The sequence below is a fragment of the Callospermophilus lateralis genome, chromosome 10 (genome assembly GCF_048772815.1).
Source record: "Callospermophilus lateralis isolate mCalLat2 chromosome 10, mCalLat2.hap1, whole genome shotgun sequence".
NCBI classification, from domain to species: Eukaryota; Metazoa; Chordata; class Mammalia; order Rodentia; family Sciuridae; genus Callospermophilus; species Callospermophilus lateralis.
The window spans coordinates 127,137,827-127,162,932 of NC_135314.1; the positions used below are offsets into that span (position 1 = coordinate 127,137,827).

The following is a 25,106-nucleotide window of genomic DNA, read 5'->3' on the forward strand; positions in this document are numbered from 1 at the left end:
CCTGTAGTATGCTCTTTTTAGGTCTTTAGGGAATAGACCGAGAAGGGGAATAGCTGGGTCAAATGGTGGTTCCATTCCCAGCTTTCCAAGAAATCTCCATACTGCTTTCCAAATTGGCCACACCAATTTGCAGTCCCACCAGCAATGTACAAGTGTACCCTTTTCCCCACATCCTCGCCAGCACTTGTTGTTGTTTGACTTCATAATGGCTGCCAATCTTACTGGAGTGAGATGGTATCTTAGGGTGGTTTTGATTTGCATTTCTCTGACTGCTAGAGATGGTGAGCTTTTTTTCATGTACTTGTTGATTGATTGTATGTTCTCCTCTGAGAAGTATCTGTTCAGGTCCTTGACCCATTTGTTGATTGGGTTGTTTTCTTATTGTTTAATTTTTTTAGTTCTTTGTATACTCTGGATATTAGGGCTCTATCTGAAGTGTGAGGAGTAAAAATTTGTTCCCAGGATGTAGGCTCCCTATTTACCTCTCTTATTGTTTCTCTTGCTGAGAAAAAACTTTTTAGTTTAAGTAAGTCCCATTTGTTGATTCTAGTTATTAACTCTTGTGCTATGGGTGTCCTATTAAGGAATTTGGAGCCCGACCCCACAATATGTAGATCGAAGCCAACTTTTTCTTCTATCAGACGCAGAGTCTCTGATTTGATATCAAGCTCCTTGATCCATTTTGAGTTAACTTTTGTGCATGGCGAGAGAAAGAGATTCAGTTTCATTTTGTTGCATATGGATTTCCAGTTTTCCCAGCACCATTTGTTGAAGATGGTATCCTTCCTCCATTGCATGCTTTTAGCCCCTTTATCAAATATAAGATAGTTGTAATTTTGTGGATTGGTCTCTGTGTCCTCTATTATGTACCATTGGTCCATCCACCTGTTTTGGTACCAGTACCATGCTGTTTTTGTTACTATTGCTCTGTAGTATAGTTTGAAGTCTGGTATCGCTATACCGCCTGATTCACACTTCCTGCTTAGAATTATATATTTTCTCTTAAGTATGCTGAGATCATCATGCCAAAATACAATTCAGCTCTACAGAGAACAAAAGCAGGTGATTATGTCACTCTTCATCAAGAGTCTCCTGCTTGAACTGCAGTAAATAACACATTCTCACAAAGCTCTGAGATATATATATATCAAAGAAGCACTAAGAGTTGAAGCAGGTTTTAAAGGCCATTTATTTTAAATTTTCCCTATGAAGTTAAAAGAAATTTAGGTTTGGAGAGAAGACATCCAGAGTCATTAAGTCAAGTTAGCAGCTTCAGGATTGTGATAAACAAAACAAGCTCTGCTCACAATGCCATGCTGCCAACTTGCTATTCCAGGTCAATCACTTCATCTCTTACATAATCACTTCTTGTTTCTAAACTTTTAAACAAAACTGTCTTCTGGAAAGACACCTGGATACTTAATTAGAAACCCAACTGTTAGGCAACATTGACAACCCAAACAGAACACTGTTTTCATCAAAATTTAAAACTTTGCTGCTTCAAGGGACATGATCAAGAAAATGAAAAAAATTATCAACAGAATGAAAAAAAATGTACAAATAATAGAAATTAGTATCAAAAAACACAAAGAACAATTACAACTCAACAATTAAAACAATCCAATTTAAAAACTAGTCAAGGATATGAAGAGACATTTCTCTAAGAAAGTTGAAACCACATTGAATGTTTCATTGTTCCACCCCTTCCCGCTTTTTGAGATCGGGTCTTATTATGTTGCCCAGATTTGACTTTGAATTCCTGGGTTTCTCCTGTCATCCTCCTGCCTCAGCCTCCCGAGTAGTTTAGGACAGTAAACTAAAATAATCCAAGTTAAAAACTAGTCAAGGATACGAAGAGACATTTCTCTAAGAAAGTTGTATTAACTGCTAATACATGAAAAGATACTCAGCATCATTAACCAGGGAAATGTGAATCAAAACCGTAAGACAGTGCTTTCACACCTACTAGGATGGCTATGATAATAATAATAATAATAAAAACATATAACATGTGTTAGGGAAGATAAAGAGATATTATAATGCTGGTATGTAAAGCCAGTGCAACCACTTGAAAACACTTATGATTCTTCAAAATGTTATATCTAGTATTACTATCTGACCCAGAAATTCCATTTCAAAACAAAAGCCAATGCTCACACAAACTTGTACACAAGTATTCACAATAGTATTATTCAGATAGCAAAAAAATTCACATGTTCATTGAGATAAATAGGTAAACAAATTGTGGAATATTGTTTGGCAATAAAAAGGAATAGGTGAATCTTCACAACATTATGCTAAGTGATAGGAACCAGTCACAAAAGACTATATTATACGATTCCATTTATATGTAATTCCACAATTTATAGAGAAAGTATAGTGCATAGTAGTTCCTGGGAGAAAGTGGACAGGAGAGTGATTGCTAAAGGGCATGAGGCTTCTTTTGTACTGATAAAAATGGTCAAAAAATTGATTATAGTTGCTCAATCCATAAATATACTAAAAATCATTGAACTGTATTGTGTGTCAATCATATCTCAATAAAGCTGTTATAAAAATTAAAGAGTTTACTGACTCAGCTGTCTCTTGCTGCAAATCATTGAATTAAGGTGCTGATTTTCCCTATATAGAAAATTTAAATGTAAAGACATTCACCTTCATAATATTTGTCCCACATGTATGTCAAAGGCCAAAAACATTGCTGGAGAGCTCAATTTCAGTACATGGTTATTTTAAACATCTAACACACTATTTAAAATATCTAATAGTAGGCATTGTAGTTATGTGCTACCCAACTCTTGACTTAAGAAAACTCAATACTAAATATCAATATTTATACATTAATTCTTTTTTGGGTAGGGACGGTTGTACTGGGATTGAACTCAGGAATGTTTTACCACTGAGCTACATCTCCAGCTCTTTATTTTTATTCTAAGACAGGGTCTTACTAAGTTGTTGAGGCTGGCCTCAAACTTGCAATTCTCCTGACTCAGTCTCCCAAGCTGCTGGGATTACAGGTGTGAGACACCACGCCTGACTCAATATTCATTTTTTTATGGACTCTTTTGTAGACATCCAAAGGTAATTCCCACATCTCATCAACCTTGCTAAAGGCAGACTATTATTTAATACTATAGTAAAACTATTTTGGGTCCTATGACAGATTCTTAACATCTAGACTGAGAGATCAAGCAAGAAAACAACAGCGACAACTGACTCTAATTTGTTGTACTGATTTAAAAATGTTCATTGGCTTTGAACAACTTTTTTTCAAACTAAACTTTTCATGGAGGCTCAATACATCTGAGGGAGGCCACTGTGGCTTCAGATGGAAGTAGGTAACCTGTAGACTCTCCTTATCCTAGGTACCTTGGCAGATATGTTGGAGCTGTGATTCTCAAATATTAGTCCAGACAGGTTCCAAAAGAATAACTTGGGAAATGGACTAAGAAAGCAAATTCTGGGGCCCTGCCCCTGACTTCCTGAATCAGACTCTGGTAGTAAGGCATAGAAGTTTTTTTTTTTTGTAGCTCCCCCATGCCTCTGATGTACTGCTCAGTGGGCTTGGCACTATGAGCCCTATCTCTTGTGAAACTGATCTAATAATAGAATTAGGGAACTTTGATTATACTTGTGTCTGAATGAAATTCTACTCAGAAGTAAATTCCTTCTCTTCAAATTGAACCATGGCTCCAGAGATCATATGGTCACCTCCAGTTTTGGATTAAAAAGTCTCCCTGCACAGCAGGAAAGCAGAGGAGTCATTATACTCCTGTCCCCAAAAAACTTCACTTCCTGTGGGTTGCATAACCTTACTAATTCAGGAGTGGAATGTAAAAGATACAGATTACCAGTGCCTCACTAGCTACCTCTATAAGCCAATCCTTGCAGAGTGAAGTCTAACCTGCCTTCTTTCATAACCTAAATGTACTTCCGTTCTCTCTTTGAGAAAGATAAACAGTTATCATCATAATCCACACATTCTCTTCAAACATTTCAATTCTGGTACGGCTTCCCTGACTAGTTTTCTCAATTAGTAACATACAGCAACAACTTCAGGAATTTTGTTCAACTTTCACATCATTTTCTTATCTTCACCATCTCAGATTGGTGAATATCATGAAATCAGTATCAAAGTAACAGAGTTTTATTAATTAATTTCCTTCTGAGAACTTATTTTATACTCACCTTTGGACCTATCAGTTTATCTGTTGTCATTTTGGCAAAAAGTTCTGCTGTTTGGGTTCGAACCTGTGGGTGTGTTGAGTTACAGAACATATCCAATAAATAAATCAAAGCTCCTAAGAAGGAAAAAAAAGAATCAGTGCTTATATTATTTTCAATTAGTAGAATTCATTTTCAACCTTATTTCAACTCAGTGCTGTTTGATGTTTTTTAAACTTTAAGGGTCTCCAAAGCATTCTTCTAATTTATCAGATTGCACAAAAAGCAACTCAAGATATGCTTCATAGTGCTGAACAAGACTGGATGAAAAATAACTCTATACATTACCCTTTGCCATTGCTTCTTTGATTATTTTTGTACTTGATGCCAAAGCATAAAGAGTTTCCAGAACAAGCTGACGACCTGCAGAGTAAAAGACATTTCAAGGAATGTATCGACCTTACATTTACTAGACGTTGACTCTATGCCAAACATTAACTAGGTATTCCAGATAAGGAATCATATCTCATCTTCACAATAACCAGCAACGCTGTGTTATGATAAGGAGCCCAGTATACCCAGCCCATTATTTCACACTTAGTGAGCTCTATGGCTAGGTTTTCTGTCTACATCCATCTACTCCAAAGTCCACACTCATAACTACTATGGCATAATGTTTTCCTATCTAAATATTAACAGCAAACACATCCAGAGGACACCCTACCCGGCATCTCAGATTTTTACATGATACTACTATCTCAGGAAAATAAGGAAGTAATCACTGTAAGACAGAGCTCTATTCTAAGACATAATAATATCCTTTGGACACAGGTCATCTCTCACCTACTCATTGCCTTTTGATGTGCAAGTATACTGGGCTACTGAACTTTGCTCTTTTAGAATCAAATGGGACAGACAAAAAGCCAAAGGAAAAAAGTGTTATCAAAGAGGGTAGAGACTGTCAAGTACTGGGCTGAGTCTAAAACAACACAATAATAACAATATCCATTAGCAAACACTGTATAAGGTAGATAATTTAGTCTAGATTATGTGTAAGTGATGGCAAAATTGACGAAAATATTTAGATGTCAGCTACTTGTAAGATTAAAATGTTGACAATGAATCAGGTAGAAGTTATACTTTAAAACTATGGTTTCTGTTTTACATTCTTTACCAACCAGTTTAGTTTTGTATTGTTTAAAGCCTTACAAAATTATTGAAAACCAATAAAAACAGAAAAAGAAAAAACCAACTAAGGCTGTGGGTATAATAAAAACAATCTGCAAATTATTTCTCCAGGTTGTCATTTTGAACAGATAATTCAAGCAAGTCATTTATTAAAAAATAAAAATTACTCAATGAAATTTCAACTCCACTCAATTCACTGAACATAAAGAAACACTGAATACATGCCAAGCAATGGGATGATCAAAGAGATAGGGTCCTACTCTCAAGGTGAACAGACATAAAATTAAGATTAACACGACATCCAAGGGTTTAGCAAAGTCACCTGTGCAATGTATTCTATGGTTTGTGGTGAGGGTGGATTTAAATTGCAATTGCCTGATACACTAAACATCTTGCTTTTGAAAAGCAATCTCAATGTTGGCTCTGGCACAACTACAAAACTATTATACTGGATAACTGTAGAGTTTCTGAGCAACCTGCATTAACACAGGCTGTATTCAAGAAATTAGGTTGGTAAATTTTTATTCTTTGTGGTAATAATCTCTGTCAATAGACACAAAGTAAGGAAGACAATGCTAAGTTTAATACAAGGTAAACTTTATCTTAAGAATGTTTTCTAGCAACCAAGACTGTCTTTTTTAAAAAACCACAGAATACTAGTTAATTCTCAATTACTCATGTACAATTACTCATGAAAAAAACCTGACAATCAATCCCAGGTTATTTTCCTTTGCTTTTCCTCTCTCACCTCCAACTTTCAACCTTCGAGATGGAAAGTCAAGATAATTTTGTTAATTTATGTAAAATACAATTAGAAAGACAAATCTAGTATAAACAATCCCACTGTAAATATTTCAAAACTAAAGATGGATGATATTTGCCTGAGGTTTTGCAACAGTTTTATAACTGTTCCCCTCCCTTGGTTGGTCCTTCTATGGTTTCCAAAATGCCATTTGTGAATATACCTACTTGATGGCAATGAATGTAGAAGAGCCAGTAAATTGGATAAAACCACTGATTCTGCAATATTGTTGACACAATCTTGGTTAGATGTCACTATATTCACAACCTGAAAATTAATCAACAGGACATAAAAAGGTTTGGAGATAATTTCAAACCTAATGAAATTCAGTAATATAGACTTAACAGAAGTGACAAAATGTTTGGAACACAAAATATTTAATTTTTTAGAGAAATTTTTAATTTTAAAAGATTGGTCTTATTACTTTGAGACTTATCTTTTGATAAAGTTATCTTATCTTTTGATAACCTTAAGGTTCATGAAAAACTTTAATCCTATATAGAACATGCTCCTTTAGCCTGGGGCCTAGAGGCCAGGGATGGGATTTAAAACATGAAAACAAAGAAAAAATATGACTATGGCATACAGTGTAGTAGTGTAGTGTTTTCCAATCACAGATTTGGGGTAGGCAGTTAAAAGATAATAATCTTCACTTCTGGGACATTCTTTTGCTCATAGAGGAAGAAAGTAAATGTCTTTAACACTCGACACAACAGATTAGATCTCTTTCTATATAATGAAATAGGTATGTTTTTCTTTATTTTTTTTAATTGGTTATTCAAAACATTACAAAGATTGCAGAATCACATCGGTTACACATCCACATTTTTACATAATGCCATAATAGTAACTGTTCTATTCTGCTACCTTTCCTATTTTCTTTAAAAGAGGAGGTTATAGTTTAGATAGGAGGTGCCTCCCAAAAGCTTATATGTAAGACAATGTAAGACTTTTAAGAGGTGAAATGATTAGATTATGAGGTATAATCTGATCAGGGGATTGACCCACTGATGTGGATTAACTGAGCAGTAACTACAGGCAGTAGGCTGTGGCTGGAAGAAGATGATCACTTGGAGCATGACTTTGGGGTTTTTATTTTGTTACTGGTGTTTAGAGCTCTCTCTCTTTGCTTCTTGACCACCATGAAGTGAGGTGCTTTCCTCCTCTGGGCCCTTCTGCCATTATGTGGGGCCTCATCCTGGGCCCAGAGCACTGGAGCTGGCTCTCTATAGACTGAGACCTCTGAAATGATGAGTCCCAAATAAACTTTCCTTCCTCTTAAGTTGTTCTTGTCTGGTATTTTGGTCAGAGTGAAACAAAAGCTGACTTGAAACAAAGAATAATTTTTCAATTCTGACTTTTACAATACATGTCTAAAGATCAATGCCACTTAACTTGGACCATGTTCAGAATCAAAGCAAAGTAGTCTAGATTAATAATGTTACTATTATATCAATATTAGTAGTCTATTAAGAATCTGTTTTAAATCAAAAGATAAATCTAAGTGATTTATTCATAAACCACTTCTTTACCTGATACTATAGGGTTGAATTTGGTGTTCTTTGTAATAAATTATGTGCATTACAATGAACAGAATCATCTGAAAAATGATCCTGGGAGCTTACCCTGGGGTGCCTAGACTAAGAACACCTGTAACCAGGGACTTTCTGCTTCTGTTAGAGGAAAAGTAGCACCCAAGTAGCATCCCATAGGACCAGTGGTTTCAATCTCCTGAAGAAGGGACCTCCAACTTCTTTTGAACCCTTAAGACCCACAAATTTTGGCAGCTGGCTTTCCTAGATAACACCTATTAACAGCAGTATACCCAGGTGCCTATTTGTAATTCTCACCAAAAAGGTTACCTTGCTACTAGATTTGAAGGGAGAGTACAAGGTGAGTTCTCTGGAATGAAAACCCACAGTGCACAGCCAAGCAGTGTCCTGGCTTCATTATATCTCTCTGTAGAGACAGAGAAGTCAGGGAAACCCTGCCTCCCCCTCTTGCTGATCTGTGGCTTCTAAGCTTCTCCAGTAAAGCCTATTCCTTAATCTTCTGACTAGGACATTTCACAGTGTACCCAAAGCCCTGATGTATGACAGATAGGACCTAGAAATGAAACACCTTGAAAAACATTATTAATAGGTAGAATTTTAAAAATGCATATTTTTATCCAACTTCAGATAATTAGTTGATGCTCAAACTGTATTTAGTTAAGTGATAGGAAAAGGAACACGCTTTTAGTATAGAATACTCTTACCTCTAAAGCTAATTGTTGCACTTGACCAGCTCCATGGACCCGGAGAAGAGAAAATATTAACTTAAAGTGACCAATGCATTCACTTTCAGAGCCTAGGGAGTAAACAAAATGGTTTTTATTTCCAAGATATTCTAAATTACAGACCTTTAGAAAACTGATAACACACAGTTGTTTACTGTTAATCATAAGTCGTGGATGATCCTTTTTAACCATTATGACATGAAGCGAGTGAAGTATCTCTAAGCAGCACTAAAAGGCAAAAAATAAAATATTATAGTTTCTTAATTTTTCTTTGTTTTCATGTTTTAAATCCCATCCCTGCCTCTAGGCCCCAGGCTAAAGGCAAGAAAGACATTATAAGAAGCCCTAAGGATTTAGTCAGACCTTGTCTCAAAATAAAGAACATAAACAAAGGGCTGAGGATGTGATTCAGTGGTTAAATGACTCTGGGTTCAAATCCTGGTACCAAAAAGATCTGGAGTGTTCAAGTATTGTATAATTTTAGGTTTTACATTCTATATTATCACATTAAAGTTATCAAAATTAGAATTGGAAAAAGCTTTTAGATTTTCACTCATCTATCTTTCTGGAGTCAGGCTGGAGTGCTAATACTTTTGGAAGCATCCTCTTATAGATTGATGTTTAAGAGTGGAAACTCTCACCTTTTTATTATTTGAATTTTTAGACACTAAAAACTTCAGGCAAGTTTTCAAAAATATCAGTGTTCACAGGAACACAGCACTATGTTAGTACTAGAAAAGAGGCAAAATTTAGATTACTGAATAAATCTAAGCACTTACACTTGCTATGCCAGTTTGTGTCATCAATGTGAAATTTCATACTATCAAATTATTCTGCCTTTTCAACTCAGACTCATTTTCTCTTTAGAGAGATGAGTTCTTCTAAGCATGGTGCCTCATCTCTCTCCTTAGCCTACTATTTGTAGGTAGTAAATATTATTAGGTCAATTTCCCTTTAAATTATACCAAGTATAACATTATAATCAAGTATAATTTTCCCTGAATTTTTTTTTTATAAAATTAAGAATTGGAAATTTTTAGAACTCTTTAATTAATTAAGGGTACAATCACACACCTGGATTATATTTTATGACATTTCTCAGAGCCTCCAAAGCCATTTCCACTCTTGGCAGGCGGTCTCCATGTTGTTCTGATTCCACTTTTGCAGCATGTGTGATGGCCATGAACGTGTGCAGATACTGGGCCTGAGAGCCTATGTAATCCAGGAGACTTGCAGCAAATGCTTTTGGAACCTGTCAAGCAGAGGAACATTTAAAAAATATGTGTCTTCAGAAATAAACTATTACAAAGATTTCATAGCAAAAGAAAAAATTTCAACCCATGAAAGTAAGCAAGATTATATTATAAATACACATGAATATACTTATACACTTGTGTGTGGTCGGGGGATTTGGGTGGGAAGGAAACAAACCAAACTGCAGTAGAGTGTTTCTTAACTTTCAGAGATCTGGTAAGTTCCCAGAAGTACTTCAATACAATAATTCTAAGTTTAGAGTACTTCTTTGCTTTATCAAAATAACTGATTGATATGTAACATTTATATTTTTAAAAATTCTATATTCAGAATATAAATTCAAACCATAGTTGGGGCACTTCACAAATCACTTAATATCAACTGCTTAATACTAATTATACACACATACAATGAGATATTTCTGTGATAAATATTATACATTATGGTTTAGGAAATTCCTTTTTTTCTCAAAAGCAAATTCTAAAATAAAGTGTCACTCACTGCTTTCCTCCTTACAAATCAATCTCAAAATCCACCTTGCTATGTCCTACAAATAAGACAAAAACAAAAATTCTAACATGATTCCCAAGCACTAAAAAGAAAAAGATCCTCCCTTGCTTTTGGAAATAATTATAGATCATTACAAGAGATAACCTGATGAGTCATCTAAAAGATCTTTCTGCTATTAACCTATATTTTCTTTTAATAATTGGCCAGAGAGAGCCTCTTGTCTTGTGGTCTAACATTCCATATGATGGAGTGAGTGTGGAACTGGCATTGTACTTTGGGAGCTGGAGGCAGACATGCTGGGCACAGTGGGGAGTATTATGCATAAGAAATCAAGTCTTCAACAATCAGATAAAGAGGCTTATAAGTAGTCCAGGATCACTCATCAAATACTTAGTTAGGTTAATTTATAATTAATTTCGCAAAGAGAAGGGTTTATTTCAACGCATACAGCGTGAATAAGCTAGTAGTTTTCAGTCACACAATATCAAAGGCAATGGACAAAATTACAGGTAGAAAGCTTACCTCTAGTTGAAAAGTAGGGACTTCATTATACACTCTAACAAAAATCTCCCCCACGATAAGTTCTTTGGCATGATCACTGTAGACAAATTCAGATCCATAAGTTTTATCACAATCACCCTTTAAAAAAAAAAAGAATGTAAATCAGAATCATTAACATCTAATTTCTAAATCTATCCCTATTCAGTTTCATAACAGAACAACAATTCAATAAGTCCACTCATTTTCTAGAGGAAGAATGCTGATACACATCACAGCACTCAATGCAATATTAATGTTTACACCGAACACTATGACTCTGGAATTGGAACAGAATTACAATTTTTAGTTGAAAGATTAAATGAAATCATTTAAAAATTTCAAAAGATCAGAGATGACCAACAAAGTGTCTTACAGCTAGAGTTTACAAAGCATACACAACATTTTGCTCCTCTCTCTCTATTCAGCAGACATTTGGCCTATCAAGCTATATAGGAATAAAGCTGAGAAATGAGCACTTCTGGATTGGGTGTGAGGAAGGAACACATTAAATGAAAGTGTTGGAAAACAGTTTCTGAATACAAAGAGACAGTGATATAATAGAGCTTACAAAATCAAGAATAGGTTCCATTTAAGGAAAAGAAAAAAAGAGAAGAGGAGTGGGGAGAAAAAAGTTCCCATGAAGATGTAGGTTGAAATCACAAGGAAGTTAGGTCATACTAAAATAACATGTAAAAGTATAGAATGGATTATAAAGTAATCCATTACAATTTATTATAAAGTGCATTCTGAAAAAAAGAGGAGATGATATAGAAATGTGAGACTTGCTCTCACTAGCTCTGTAATTCTCAAAAACTTTATAAAAAATCCTATGTAACTATCACGGAATGAGTTAAAAAAAAAAAAAAAAGATCAACAAATTCTGAGTTATTTAGGATGTAAGAGTAATGATTGCTCTAACAAAAACTCCGTAACTACAAATATAATGGTCTTCAAACCATCAATATCCAATCATCTAGGGTACCTCCTTATTTTCCATGCCACTGCCTGCCCCCCAACCTCATGGTTAACTAGCTTCTTCACTGGAAGGTAGGATGGTAGGAGAAATTTTCATTTGACACTGTAAAGCAACTTGCATTTACTGGAGAAAAGAGGATCATGTGAACAATTAAAGTAAGGCCTTTGGGTACAAAAACTGATTAAATAGAAAGTAGTAATATCAACAAAGTATTATTTTAAACAACAGATGCTGTTCTTAAATGAGCTATAGGTGACAAAAAAACCATTGCCTTGATTAACACCCAACAGATAAATTGTGCATTTCTGGTTCATCAATACCGTTACACACTTTCTGGGATTCCAAGAAATTCCAAGATTCCAAGAATAAATTACCCAAGAAATTTATAAAACAATAGCATACTTTTTTAATCATGTTTTCTTGTTGTGATTCAAGAAATTCTAATAGTTCTGCTCTTGTAGAGTTGTTCCATATCAAATAGGGGTTTTCTGTGTTGCTGTTAAGCATCTTCAGAATCTAGGAGATAGAACATCATCATTTTTTGTAACATGACCATTTTGTAACATTACCATTAAAATAAAATGACTGAAGTTATGACTTGTTTTTAATGTCTAAATTTTCCAAATTCAGGGTTCATTAGAATAAGCAATATTACTGTGCTCCTTTGCTACTTAAACAATCAAGATACATTAAATACAATGGATTTCAAGAAGTAGCCCAGTAACTCTAACTAGTATTGCAGCTGAGAAAAAAACAAGATTGTGAAAGACCAAATTACTTATCACAGGTCTTACAACCAGTAAGTGATGAACTGGGATTCAAGTTTGAGTCTGATTTCAACATCCTTAACATTTGTTCTGCTATGGTGAAAATTCAATATTTTGTATTATAGTATTTAATAAACACACAGTAAATATTAAAAAAGAATCAAACTATACTACCTTTATATATTTGAAAACACAATCTAAGTCTGTAGGAAGCACACCATTATTTTATACTTAGCCTAAGTTGCTGAGTCTGTCTTTGAACTTGTGATCCTCCTGCCTTAGTCTCCTGAGCCATTGGAATTACAGGTGTGTACCACCATGCCTGGGTTGAAGTGTATCCTTATGAAGGGAAATATTTATGAGTGACAAAGCTGGTCCAGATTTTCTTGGCTATACCCTGATTCAAAGCTACATTAAGGAGTTCAGCAGACATGACTGCTTAGCCATCCAAGGTGCTTTCACTTTGTTTAGCTCTCCTCAATGTTTAGTGTAAACAGAGATAGACATTTGACACATCCTTACATGTCCAAATAAAAATCTTCTACATTTTACATTTACAGAGCTTTGTGCTATGACTAAGCAGAGAGGATATAACCTCCATCAAATATAAAGTCATCTCATCCTTGTGCATGCACATGTATATAGGTATGACTTATCTATTTACTGTCTGGATTTCAACCTTAAGTGGGAATAGACTATGGCTTAAAAGAAACAGCTAAAAACACATTTCATCCCTTGATTTCCAGTACTCTGCCCACTGTGAAACATCATTCCAAATTCACTTTCTTGTTCTGTCCCTTTGTGACTCAAGGTTGCTAAGAATTATGGTGGGATCCACAGCTGGGAAACATAAAGTTAATTTATATTTGTAGAGACTTGAACTGAAGAGCTGTTATCATTATCATTAATCCAAAACAAATTAACTTTCTTGGCTGAGAGAATTAGCATGTGAAAATTTCCAAATTCAGGGTTCATTAGAATAAGCAATATTACTATGCTCCTTTGCTACTTTAACGATCAAACTATTCATAAAAACAGGCTACTTCTGAAGCACATACCTCAGTAGCACTAATGACAGCAAGCTTTCTAGCAACGTAGGGTGTCAGCATGCCAGCTAAACTCTTCCTTACAGTTGGATTTTCTGGGGTTGCTTGTTCTTCAGGCAAATACCCTCCAAGACGACTTAGAGCATGGACACTCAGTTTGGCAAGGCTGTTGGCTACTTCCTGTTATTAAAAAAATTGAAACATTAAAGAAGATCTGTTTTCTTACATAGGTAACATAGAAACTTCATGGAATCAAAATCATAGGGATTTTTTTTTTTTTTGGTGGCACTGGGGATTGAACCAAGGGCCTTGTGCCTGCAAGGTAAAGCACTCTACCAACCGAGTTATGTCCTCAGCCCCATAGGGGACCTTTTTAAGGAGGAAAAAGTCAACAATAAAAAGGTGCAAGAATGCCAACGCTGACATGATAAAGCTTTTGCATTAGAGTTTTTTATTTTTATTTTTTAATTTACAGGAAAGACCTTCAGAATCTATGTACGCATTTGTATCTATGCAATATTTACAGAATCACATTTGGAAGTATAGTGGGGCAGGCACATGCTGACAATATGAGCAATAAATGACAACACTTAGGATACACACAAAAATATCTATAAAAATCAGACAAGTATTCAAGTGTCTGTGGGAAAGCTAGCCCCAAAAGCCTGTATATTACTGCATTTCTATTATATAAACTCAATTTTCAAGTCACAAAGTTGATTCTGAGTAATTAAGAAAAATTTTAAATTGTGTCTAATATAAGCTACTGCAAATTCCCTTGCTTCAAAACCTTCAAATATAAGCTGTCAAGATAAAAAGTTTTGGGGCTTAAAAAACAATAAACTTAGTTATCTTAACACAGTTTATCACCTGGAGGCTCTGGAGACCTGAAGTTTTGCTTTCCATTAATTTAGCATCAACCTAAATGGATATGGGTTCAAATTCAATACTAAAGCAATAAAAGTTACCTGCTGGTTTGTTTCTTCACTTTTCTGAATACCACTCTCTTCTAGTGTATAGTCATAATTAAATAGATAACCAAGCAGATACCACAAAATTCCAGCCTGAAAGAGGTGTGTCTGTAGCCAGAAATCCACAGCAAAAGAACTGACACATTCTACAGCAAGAGCAGCCACCCGTGGAATACTCTGAAAATAAGAATACAGAATTAAATCACAGGTTAAAAAAATAACAACAAAAACTCCCAAGAGAAATTGGTTGTGAATGTATGTCAAACTAGCAATATTTTATTTTCCAAAATATTTGCCTCTGCCTGTATTCTCAACTTCCATTTAAAACAATACTATATACAGTCTTTTAAGTCTAAAATAAAAAGTGACCTCATGATGAGATAGAGTTACCATCTTTGAGACTAGTGTCCACAGATTTGGGAATATACTTTTCCCTATTTCTAGTATTTATGATTTTTAAAAAGTGGGCTAGGGCATCAACAGTAACTCCCCACTGGTGATCTTCATACAATATCATTTTGTGCAGATACAAGCATTTAACTTGATTTTATCAGAGTTTGTATTCATACTATTTCTAAGGACACCAAGTAGATAGAGTTGAGGCGGTAGTTTCATTAAGCTCTAACTTCTACATACTTTAGTCCATGATCACCCACCTCCATCCTGTTCTATTAAACACAACTTACCCAGTTATCTAAGAAGTCCCTTTCTACTTCTCTGTCACCAACTGTGGCTCCTCTCAGCCACTTCCCTCAGCAGTTTTGGATTGGGAAGGAACCATATGCTCTCAGATGTCTACAGCCTTTCTCATTAGGCAGCGAATGAACCCTAAGTTTAGGCTTTATATGGTCCTTTATTTTTATTAGATTTATTCAGTTCGGCCTTTTCTCCTTCTCTCTGTTGGAAATTAGGTGAAACTCACTTCCTTTACATATGTCACTTGAGCCTTAGTTTTTGTGGGCCTGCTAGGAATAAAGCCCTACCTCCTTTTTTTTTTTGTTTTGGTACCAGGGTTTGAACTTGACCACTGAGCCACATCCCCAGCCCTATTTTGTATTTTATTTTGAGACAGGGTCTCATCGAGTTGCTTGGTGACTTGCTTTTGTTGAGGCTGGTTTGAACTTGTGATCCTCCTGCCTCAGCCTCCCAAGCTGCTGGGATTAATAAACTTAGGTATCTTAAAACACAGTTTATCACTTGGAGGCTCTGGAAAGTTGAAGTTTTTGCTTTCCATTAATTTAGCATCAATCTAAATGGATTTGGGTTCAAATTCAATATTAAAGAAATAAAAATTATGTCATAGCACCAGGTCAAAGCCTTCATATATAGTATAATTTCTATGAACAATGTTTTGAGTTGCAAACTACTTGTAAATAATCCTGAGATAACAACCTACTTATAAAATCGGGGATAAGCTATTTGAAAAGAAAATTCATTACTGACTGTACCCAGAGATCATTAGAAACTCTACCTTGCCAAAATATAGTACTCGACAGAGATCCTTGATGATGCTAGGCATTTCTGTGATCTTCTCTCGGCATTCTTCAAATTGAGCAGCCACACTATAGCACTTACTTATGTGTCCACACACCTACAGATAACAAAACAAAGCAAAAAAAGGAGAGTCACATGTGCATCCCTTATTTAAGACAGTAGAAATCAAATCAGAAGAGATTTGTGAATAATGCTTAATGGTGTATAATGATGTTCCAAAATTAAACAGAACATTTCTATTGTATCATGAGTCTTTCTAATTCAGATTTCTCATAGATGCAGAAGTTGGAAAACCGTGGCTACAATGAAAAACATGGCAAAATCAACCCTGGCTTGTTTCTGTACCACCAATAACCTAAGAATAGTTTTTGAATTTTTAGACTGGGTAAAGTATGAAATCTTCAAATATTTATTTACTCTCTGAACCTTTGTAAGAAAAGTTTCCTTGTCTCTAAATCAAGGTATTTTTATTCAGTTTATTTGCATGGTAGAATATCACAATTTTTATATAATACCCTTCAATAAAGAGGAAAAAACCAGTACTCAACTGTTTTATATTTTAAATTTTGCTAGCATAAGCAAAGGGCCACATAAAAAGAACTGTTCTACAATCATAATAAATTCTTGATGAATTTTCTGTCAAAGAATTCAACTATTGTTGAATAGCCAAATAAAATGCTAGGGATGGAGGAGAGGTAAAGAAGGAAATTAGGGAAAGGGCAGGGGAGATACATAAAACAAGAATGAAAGAAACGACAAATATTTTAAGCTGATAACGGAGACATAGAGTTTAAAATACTCTAAGAAAGAAAAAAATTAGACCAGTACACTACAATAGTACAATGCTTCTTAAAGTATGATGCACAAATTAGCAGCAGCAGCAACACCACCTGGAAACTTGTTAGAAAAGCATATTCTCAGGCCTCACCCTGGAACAAGACTAGAAGCCAGAAAACGGTGTTTTAATGAGCCCTCTAATTTATTCTCATATGAAGTTTGAAGCATTACTAGTATAACTTTCTTGAAGCCAGAGTTTTAGCCTTACCTGTACTGACATGTCACTTGGCTTACTAGAGCGATTCAGGACAGCTACACAACGACTGAATGCCTCCTGTAATACCTTCAGAGAAAGAAATGAGCCATTAACTCTTCATTTTGACTTTAAATCTGAAAAGCATTTTCTAGCAGGAATAAGATAACTTTTTAGTGTTAGCTATCTGGTAACTAAATTAACTTGTTAAATAAACTATCAAGGACTCCTCAAAGTTCTGTCCCTTTTAAGAATTCCCATAAGCTACTTTGTAAGCAACAGTTCCTTTTACCAATTTTGAACACAGTATCCTCAAATTCACATTAAGAACTAAAGCTCCATTTTTACTCTTAATTTTGGTACTAGAATATAGAGAATAAATTAAAGGAGAAACCATATCAACTGCATTTGTACTGGGTGAATTCTCTTTGTCATGCGTCATTTAATTTTCCTTAACTAGCTTAAAGATAAGCCCAAAGTCTATTCATATTACCTCTATCCCATTCTCCCTTCTGAGCTCTTCAGCATTGAGGGCTGAACAGTTGACGGTGTGAAAAGCTAGCTCTGCAGCTGCAGGCAATAATGGTGATTCTTTCGAGAAAAGGAAGTCATCTGAAGTTTCCATTGTTATAGTCCTAATTAGCATGGGGTACCCTGCATATTTATAAGGCTGTAAATCTGAAATAACCAAAAGTTAGTACTGGGAAAATAAAAAACACAACAAAAACTAATCATGCAATGGTTTTAAGTTGATGCTGACACCATGTTCAATTGTGTTGCCTAAAAAAAAAAAAAAAGAAAAAAAAAGAAAATATTCAACATCTTAAATATCTCCTAACTTCAGTCTATACAACAAATTAAATAATATTTTTTTGGAAAATTAATCATACTTTTGAGCAAGATAGGATAGGTATTAACACAGGCAGGCTATGCCCTCCCCCCCCAAAGCCTTTTTAAAATGCAAAGACCACTCAATGAAATTAACCTGTAGAAATATTCCAAACATTCCAGCCAACTTGTTTGTTCTGGGGCAACAGGAAAAGGGAGCAGGGAGCAGGCCATAGGCCAGATCTGAGTAAAGGCTACAGACTCGATTTTCTAATACCTCTTTTATACAAATACAGACCAATAGCCTTGGCGCTTTTCCATCTGTTTAGCATAGATAGTGATCAATGACTCTGCCTGGTAACTATATTAATTCCTAGACTAGCATACTTAGTTGACAACCCGCTATTCCCACCCCCCACCTCATTTCTTTTCTTCTCACTTGAATAAATCCCACGCCTTTACTCTTACTCTCTGTTGTCTGTGGATTTCATTTTTCGAATTTGAGAGATGAGAACCCAGAAAGAAGTCACTGGCTGGGCTCTGCTGCATCACTACAGAGCTACAGCACAGATCCTGCAATTGACTGTATCAACGGAGAATCAGGTTTTGCCTGCTGCAGAGATTCCCTGCTGTGAAGGTACAATTGCAGCATCTCTAAATCTGGTTTCACTTCGAATATGGTTTTTTAAAAAATCTTTTAAAGTCTTAATTTATATTTTAACTTCAAATGTATTTTCAGTGTCTCAGATAAACTTTAATCTTGAATCCTAAAGGACCCCTGAGACAAAAGTATACTTTAAAGCTTCCTCATCTTCTGGTTGTCAGTTTCCCCCAGTCTCCAGTTTTATCCTGACTTAGAGTCCACCAAACTTCATCAAACCATTTGTTTGGTTTGGGCCTTTCTAAAGGGAAGCCTAGGGCTTGGCTCCAGATGAACTGTGCCAGCACACTCAGTGCCCATGACGTCCCAATGAGGACCATGTAGCAATTCATCTCCACCATGCCATAGTACTGGAGCAGCACCCCAATGTAAGCATCTATATTTGGCCAAGTATTCTTGGCCTTTCCCTGCTCCAAAAGGATAGTGGGCACAATCTCGTACAATTGAGCAACAAGTTTGAACACAGGGTCATTAGGCAGGTGTTTCAGAGCAAACTCTCACTGACTGGAATATTGTGAATTTGTCTTCCTTAGTACTACATGGCCATGGTCTAAGACAACCCGTCCTGAATTGAGTGTGCTCCAATTGTAGTTCTTTCGTCTGAAACATCTCTGCCAACTTCCTTCTGCAGTTGTGTTAGCCAGACAAGTACTTCCTGATTCACTAGTCCTTGTAGAGGCCCTGCTAGCCTATTCAGCTGGTGCAAAGAATGGTTAAAGGTCTGAAAGGGCACTGCCCACCAAGTGGTTGGTGTGGGCACTTACATTGCCACCTTCTTGGTCACTGTGGATGGTGAGGTATAAGCACATGAGCTTACTGAACTGAGCATTAGTATAGCCTAACCTGTTAGTGAAATTGTGGCCCCAGCCCAACTTAGCATCAATGACCCCAATACTGCTGCCCTCCTGGTAGAGATTCTGGTAGATCTCTACAGCAATACAAGGTAGTTTTGTGATGATATCGATACAATCTTCATATATTAACTCCCAGTATTTGGTTTGATTAATACCCTCTGCATATGCCCAGGCAAAGTTACTTTCACTATTGAGAGCTGTAATGGCTGCAACGAGTTGAGACATGGGGTACAGATTGGTAGGAAAGTTGTCCAGCATGGTGAACACATGAGAAGGCAGAGCTGCCTTCTTTGTCCACTCCTTTGAAAACTAAGATAACTGGACAGATCCCAAGACAGAAACAGGTATCAGTAGCCAAAATAAGCCCTCAGGGAGGGGTTCTTAAAAGAATGCTCTCATTGGGATCAAGAACTGATGTTTCATATACAAGTCCTTTCATGCCTCTCATGACACCACACATCATGTCCCCAGTGATTTGGCCCACCACTGTCTTGCCATATTGCTGCCTGAATGCCTTAATTCTGCCCTGCTAAGGTATCAGGTTGGTCAATATGCCTTTCAAATTAGTGAAAGAAGTATGGCTTGCTGGGCAGCAAGAACAAGACAGGATGTGTTCTTGGCACTCAAGAGCTGTGTGGCGGCAGTGAGTAAAGCTATAGCAGGCAACTCTAGGATCTGGTGAGGAGGGAAGAAGAGGAGAGAGATGTGGCAAAAACAGAAGCTGCTGCTACCAGAGGCCACGTCAATGGATGAAGGAGGTTGCCATATAGTTGTTGTGATACTTTGTACAATACCTACTTTCTTTTACCCATGTGATCTTTTAAACCTTATCACAGATAGCAACAACAAATACACCAAAAAACCTGCATTAACATTCATGATAAACACCTCTTTAAAAAAAGACTGATTTTTTATTTGTATTTTATATTCTGCTTTCTGAATAACAAGTTACTTTTCTTTTTTTAATCAATTATATTAAACATTTGAAAATACTAAATATAATCTGTTACTATAATATAAAACAAAATTCTTATTTAGCTAATTCCATTTTTTATTTTGTTTTGGGGTTTTTTTGGTAGTGGGGATCGAACCCAAGGGCACTTTGCAACTGAGCTACATCCCCAGCTCTTTTTATTTATTACTTTTTTAAGTTGCTGAAGCAGGTCTGGAACTTGTGATTCTCCTGCCTCAGTTCCAGAATCATTAGGATTACAGGCACTCACCACTACACCCACCTTAATTCCATGTTTTGATAAGCAGATTTGAAGGCAAAAGTTATCATACACAGGTGCACAATTATTGCTTTTCAAAAAGCTAATCTATTAGATAGGACCATGCCAATAAATTTGCCATAATTTTATAAGTACTTCTGTTCTTCCATTTGAAATCAACATAAAGCCTTTTGCCTTTTAAAGCTGAGCAATAATTTGCCTTAAATTAACTCATTTTTAGATGTCTTAAAATAAAAAAAAAAGCAAAAGTGCCCTTTATAAATGATCCTGTTTTCCTATTATAACATATATAGATACATACATCCATATATTTGGTAAGAAAGAATTGTGAATTAATTAGAACCCCCACCCAGAACTTACTGGGTATAAGCTCCCCCATGGGAAGAATGGAAGACAGCTTCAACAAGAGGCAAAGTAGCACTGAGTCACAATAATTTGTGGCTAATATAGTTATCAGCCATTAAATCAAGTGGGGCTGGGGTTGTGACTCAGTGGTAGAGCGCTTGCCTTGCATGTGTGAGGCACTGGGTTCGATCCTCAGCATCACATAAAAATAAATAAATAGATATTGTGTCTATCTACAACTAAAAAAAATTTTAAAAAAGGAAAAATAAATCAAGTGGTTTTAAAGAGAATTTCTAAACTGATTATGCATGCTGGTGAGTGCCATATTACTAAAATATTTTATATAGAGTTCAATTCATATACCAAGAATGAATCAATTAATCATTGCTCTCCTTAATGATCGATTTCTATATCCTCGGACTGTCCCCTCCAATACTTAAATTACTACTCCATCTGTTCTTCAATTACTCAACACTCCACCACCCTCTTCCTTCTCTTCCAACATCATCCTATAGCAAATGAGTCTCCCACTTTGTTCTGTAAGCCAACTTCAGTTCCCAAACCCATGTACATCTGCTACATCAAACCCAACTCAGGTTGTTCAGGTTTTTAGAAAGCAATAGAAACTATTCAAGTGGTCCTGCACATCTTTTTACATCACTCATTCCTTTCATCTCTCTCAAGATCTTCTTGTCCCCTGTGACAGTTTGAAAAACACTGATATCTGTGAAGTAGGTGTGGTTTCAGGGTGTAGGATTAATTAACATGTTTGCAAGGCCATGTGGCAGTGATGCTGGACACTGCCAACTTTAACTTCACAATCTGAAATGAAACAGAGTCATGCAAATACAAATATACAGGCAGAGCCTTTATTAGGAGGGCTTCCACCTGAGAAGGGAGACACAGCTCCAAGAAGAAAGTGTCAGGCTGGCTCACTAGAACAATAAAAGGAACTAGTTTTATTGACTGCTTTTAGGAGTGGACTTTAGGAAATTGTCTCATGAGTTAAGTGAAAGTACCTGGCTCTAATGTGTGCTTAGTACTGTTTGAGAGTGAATAGATGAGGCTTGTCTGGTGTCTGACGTTAAGGTTTCGATGGCTGTATGGTAATGAGCCGAGGGCAAGGAGTGCATTTGCTCTTTGTCCTTAATATCTAAGTAGCTCTAATGGTAGCAGTCCAGAAAGCCAGGAGTATGTTGAAAACATTTAATACCTTGTTGGGATAACAGAAGTTGAGTTTTTAGAAAGTAATAGAAACTGTTCAAGTTGGTCCTGTACATCTTTTAGTGTTTTCAACCTTCTGAGCCTTTTGGAGTTAGTAAAGTCAGACTTTTATATGTAATTTAAGAAGAACATTAAATGATCCTTCAACTCTAAATTCCATTTAATATTTTAGATTTAATATGTTTGCTGCTACATGGCTAAACATAAAAACTAACCATGTAGTTTCATGGAATGGAAATGTCACTCAGGAAGGAATAATGAAAACTTGCTGGAAATGGAAGAAAAAAAACAAAAACAAAAACCCACAAAAAACAAAACAAAACAAAAAACCCACAGTAAGAAGAGGAAGGTAGGAAAAAAAACATCATTTTGGGTCTTCCTTTAGAAAACTACTCTTCCCATATCAATGTGATTCCACAGCCAGGCGTGGTCGTTGCACACCTGTAATCAAAGCTCCTCTAGAGCCTGAGGCAGAAGGATCCAAGTTTGAGGCTGCCTGGGCAACTTAATAAGACCCTTTTTAGAATTTTCAAAATTCTAAAAAAGGGTTGGGGTACAGCTCAGTGACAAAGGATTCCTGGGTTCAATCCCCAGTACAAGAAAGAAAAAGTGATTCCAATTATCTTTTGCAGTAATAATTCTAAAATCTATCAGAATATACTATAGAAAAAAATTAATGATAGGATTAGTTGGGTGATGAATCAAAATCTGTGATAACAGATGCCTTACCTTCTTTATGACGGTTGAAGAGAATGCTCTGTGTTTTCAGAATTAAAATTATATTCTCTGGATCTGGTCCATCCACTATTTTTGTTGATTTGGTACATAAAAATTCATATGCTTTATTTACTTTTTCAAACATATCCTACGTACAACCAAAGGTAATTAAATTTTCACTTGGATGATCTCAAATCACAACAGGGTAAAGATGGCTTATAATTTACCAATACTTTCTTTATTATTTTATTGTTTACATTAAGGAGTTAATTCCAACTGGAATCTAAATGATATAATATTAAGGTGAAATTTATTTTTCCTCTAAAAAACTATCCAATGATTTCAATAAAACTTGCTAAAAATTCTTCAAATAAGAACTTAAAACATATTTCTCATATCAAACTCTTAGAATTTTAGTTAATTTAGAAAACTAAGCTACTGTTTATAGAGCATTATGCCAAGCACTGAGCTAAATGCCACTATTTCATTCTCAAAATAGCCACGTAAGGTGTGTAAATTATAATCTTCATTTTTCAAATGAGGATATTACGACTCACTGATAGTAAGTAATTTACTTAGAAACACAAAGTCAATTGGTGGCAGAGTTAATTATCCCAGGCTTCTGACTCACAAGTCCATACCCTATTTATATTATGTTCCATTGATTTATATATTGATTGTTGTTTTAGTATCTGATAAGTATAGCAATTTAACAATTGATTTTAAGTTTTATTCCTGTCATGACTGTTCTTTTTCTCTCATTCCATTGATTTATATATTGATTGTTGTTTTAGTATCTGATAAGTATAGCAATTTAACAATTGATTTTAAGTTTTATTCCTGTCATGATTGTTCTTTTTCTCTCATATAAATCTGAATTGCTGCACAATTCCCAAAAAATAAAACACCCCCACGCAGCCTTTGAATAAAAAATGTTTTACACATATAAAACTGGCACCTTATCAATATCAAATCTTCCTGTTCAGGAATACTGTGTTTTTAATGAAAACCACTGACTTGAAATCAGTAGAAATTATCCCAAGCTTCTGGCAATAAATTAGTAGTCCCTAGTTATAGTGTTCTTAATTGACTTCATCTTTTATGAATTCTCATTGGACACGGTGATATCAAGGAATACTGGCAGGAGATGATTTAAAATCTGAACCAAATTTTCTGCTTCTTCAGTTAGAATGCTATGCAGTTGAATGTCATTAGAAAAAATTACAGAAGCTAGGATTGTGGCCCAGTGGTATAGCAGTTGCCTAGCACGTGTGAGGCACTGGGTTCGATCCTCAGAAACACATAAAAATAAATAAAAGTACTGTGTCCAATTACAAATAAAAATAAATATTTAAAAAATTACATAAATCACTCAAAGCAATCTGGAAAGCAATATTATTACTGATAAATGAATTAAAGTCCACTATACTCCCAACTTTTAATTATTCTTGTGATTGCCAGTTAGAGTTTATTCTCAAACAGAGATGGGTAAGGAGAGAGAATAAATTTTCACATAGGCTATGAGTCAAAAGGAGACTCCTTTGGTTAACTGAGGGAGAACTATTCACACAGAAAACCTGGGTATTTGGGCTGAAGCTTATTAAACATGCCCTGAGCATTTGTTATGACAGATTCTTGCATGAAAGATAATTTATCTCCTCCTAAATAATACCAGAGCAAAAGGAAGTCAGTCCCTAAACCCAAAGACAATCCAAAGGCAGTACATACCCTCCCTTCTGGATTCTTATCAGGGTGGTACTTCTGTGCAAGTCTGAAGTAAGCTTTTCTAATCTTGCTTTCATCATGCCTGTTAAGCAGGAAAATTGTTTTTATAAAGTATGAGGAAAAAATGTTTATACAGTCATATAGTGATGTTTTGAGAATCTATTCAGGAATTTTATGTGATCATGTATTAGTCATCAAATTAAACTTAAGTAAGACTTAAATAGAATTATTTCTTATATGTTATCTTTACAAGTGAAAGATATAACCTAAAAGTTCCCTGTGTAAGGTTATCATTCACCTTAAATTATAAGACCATATTTGGGGTTTGATGAACTAAAATACATTTCTATAAACCTACTAATTTGCCAAAATGTCCAAAATGCCAATTCACTGTTCTTTAAGCTGCTATATTAACATTGCTGAGAATGAACAAAAACTTTAGTTTGTACTTAAGAAAATGTCTTTACACCATTTTTCCCTAATATTTCTAGTCTACTACA

The 25,106-nt window shown here is 35.4% G+C and overlaps 1 protein-coding gene and 1 pseudogene across 1 annotated transcript in view; both read right to left on the reverse strand.

The window, feature by feature from the left end:
- Positions 1-25,106, reverse strand: part of Dnajc13 (DnaJ heat shock protein family (Hsp40) member C13) — a 118,702-nt gene that overhangs the window by 16,461 nt on the left and 77,135 nt on the right. The window contains exons 35-48 of the mRNA XM_076867431.2: positions 24,610-24,688; positions 22,894-23,029; positions 17,514-17,698; positions 17,036-17,110; positions 15,968-16,087; positions 14,494-14,673; positions 13,538-13,705; positions 12,115-12,228; positions 10,719-10,835; positions 9,507-9,684; positions 8,412-8,503; positions 6,322-6,421; positions 4,513-4,587; positions 4,189-4,301 (exon numbers count right to left, since the gene is read on the reverse strand). Of these exons, the coding sequence (XP_076723546.2) occupies positions 4,189-4,301; positions 4,513-4,587; positions 6,322-6,421; positions 8,412-8,503; positions 9,507-9,684; positions 10,719-10,835; positions 12,115-12,228; positions 13,538-13,705; positions 14,494-14,673; positions 15,968-16,087; positions 17,036-17,110; positions 17,514-17,698; positions 22,894-23,029; positions 24,610-24,688 (1,732 nt within the window). The remainder of the gene's footprint in view (positions 1-4,188; positions 4,302-4,512; positions 4,588-6,321; positions 6,422-8,411; positions 8,504-9,506; positions 9,685-10,718; positions 10,836-12,114; positions 12,229-13,537; positions 13,706-14,493; positions 14,674-15,967; positions 16,088-17,035; positions 17,111-17,513; positions 17,699-22,893; positions 23,030-24,609; positions 24,689-25,106) is intronic.
- On the reverse strand, positions 18,693-22,073 carry LOC143408707 (citrate synthase, mitochondrial pseudogene; annotated as a pseudogene).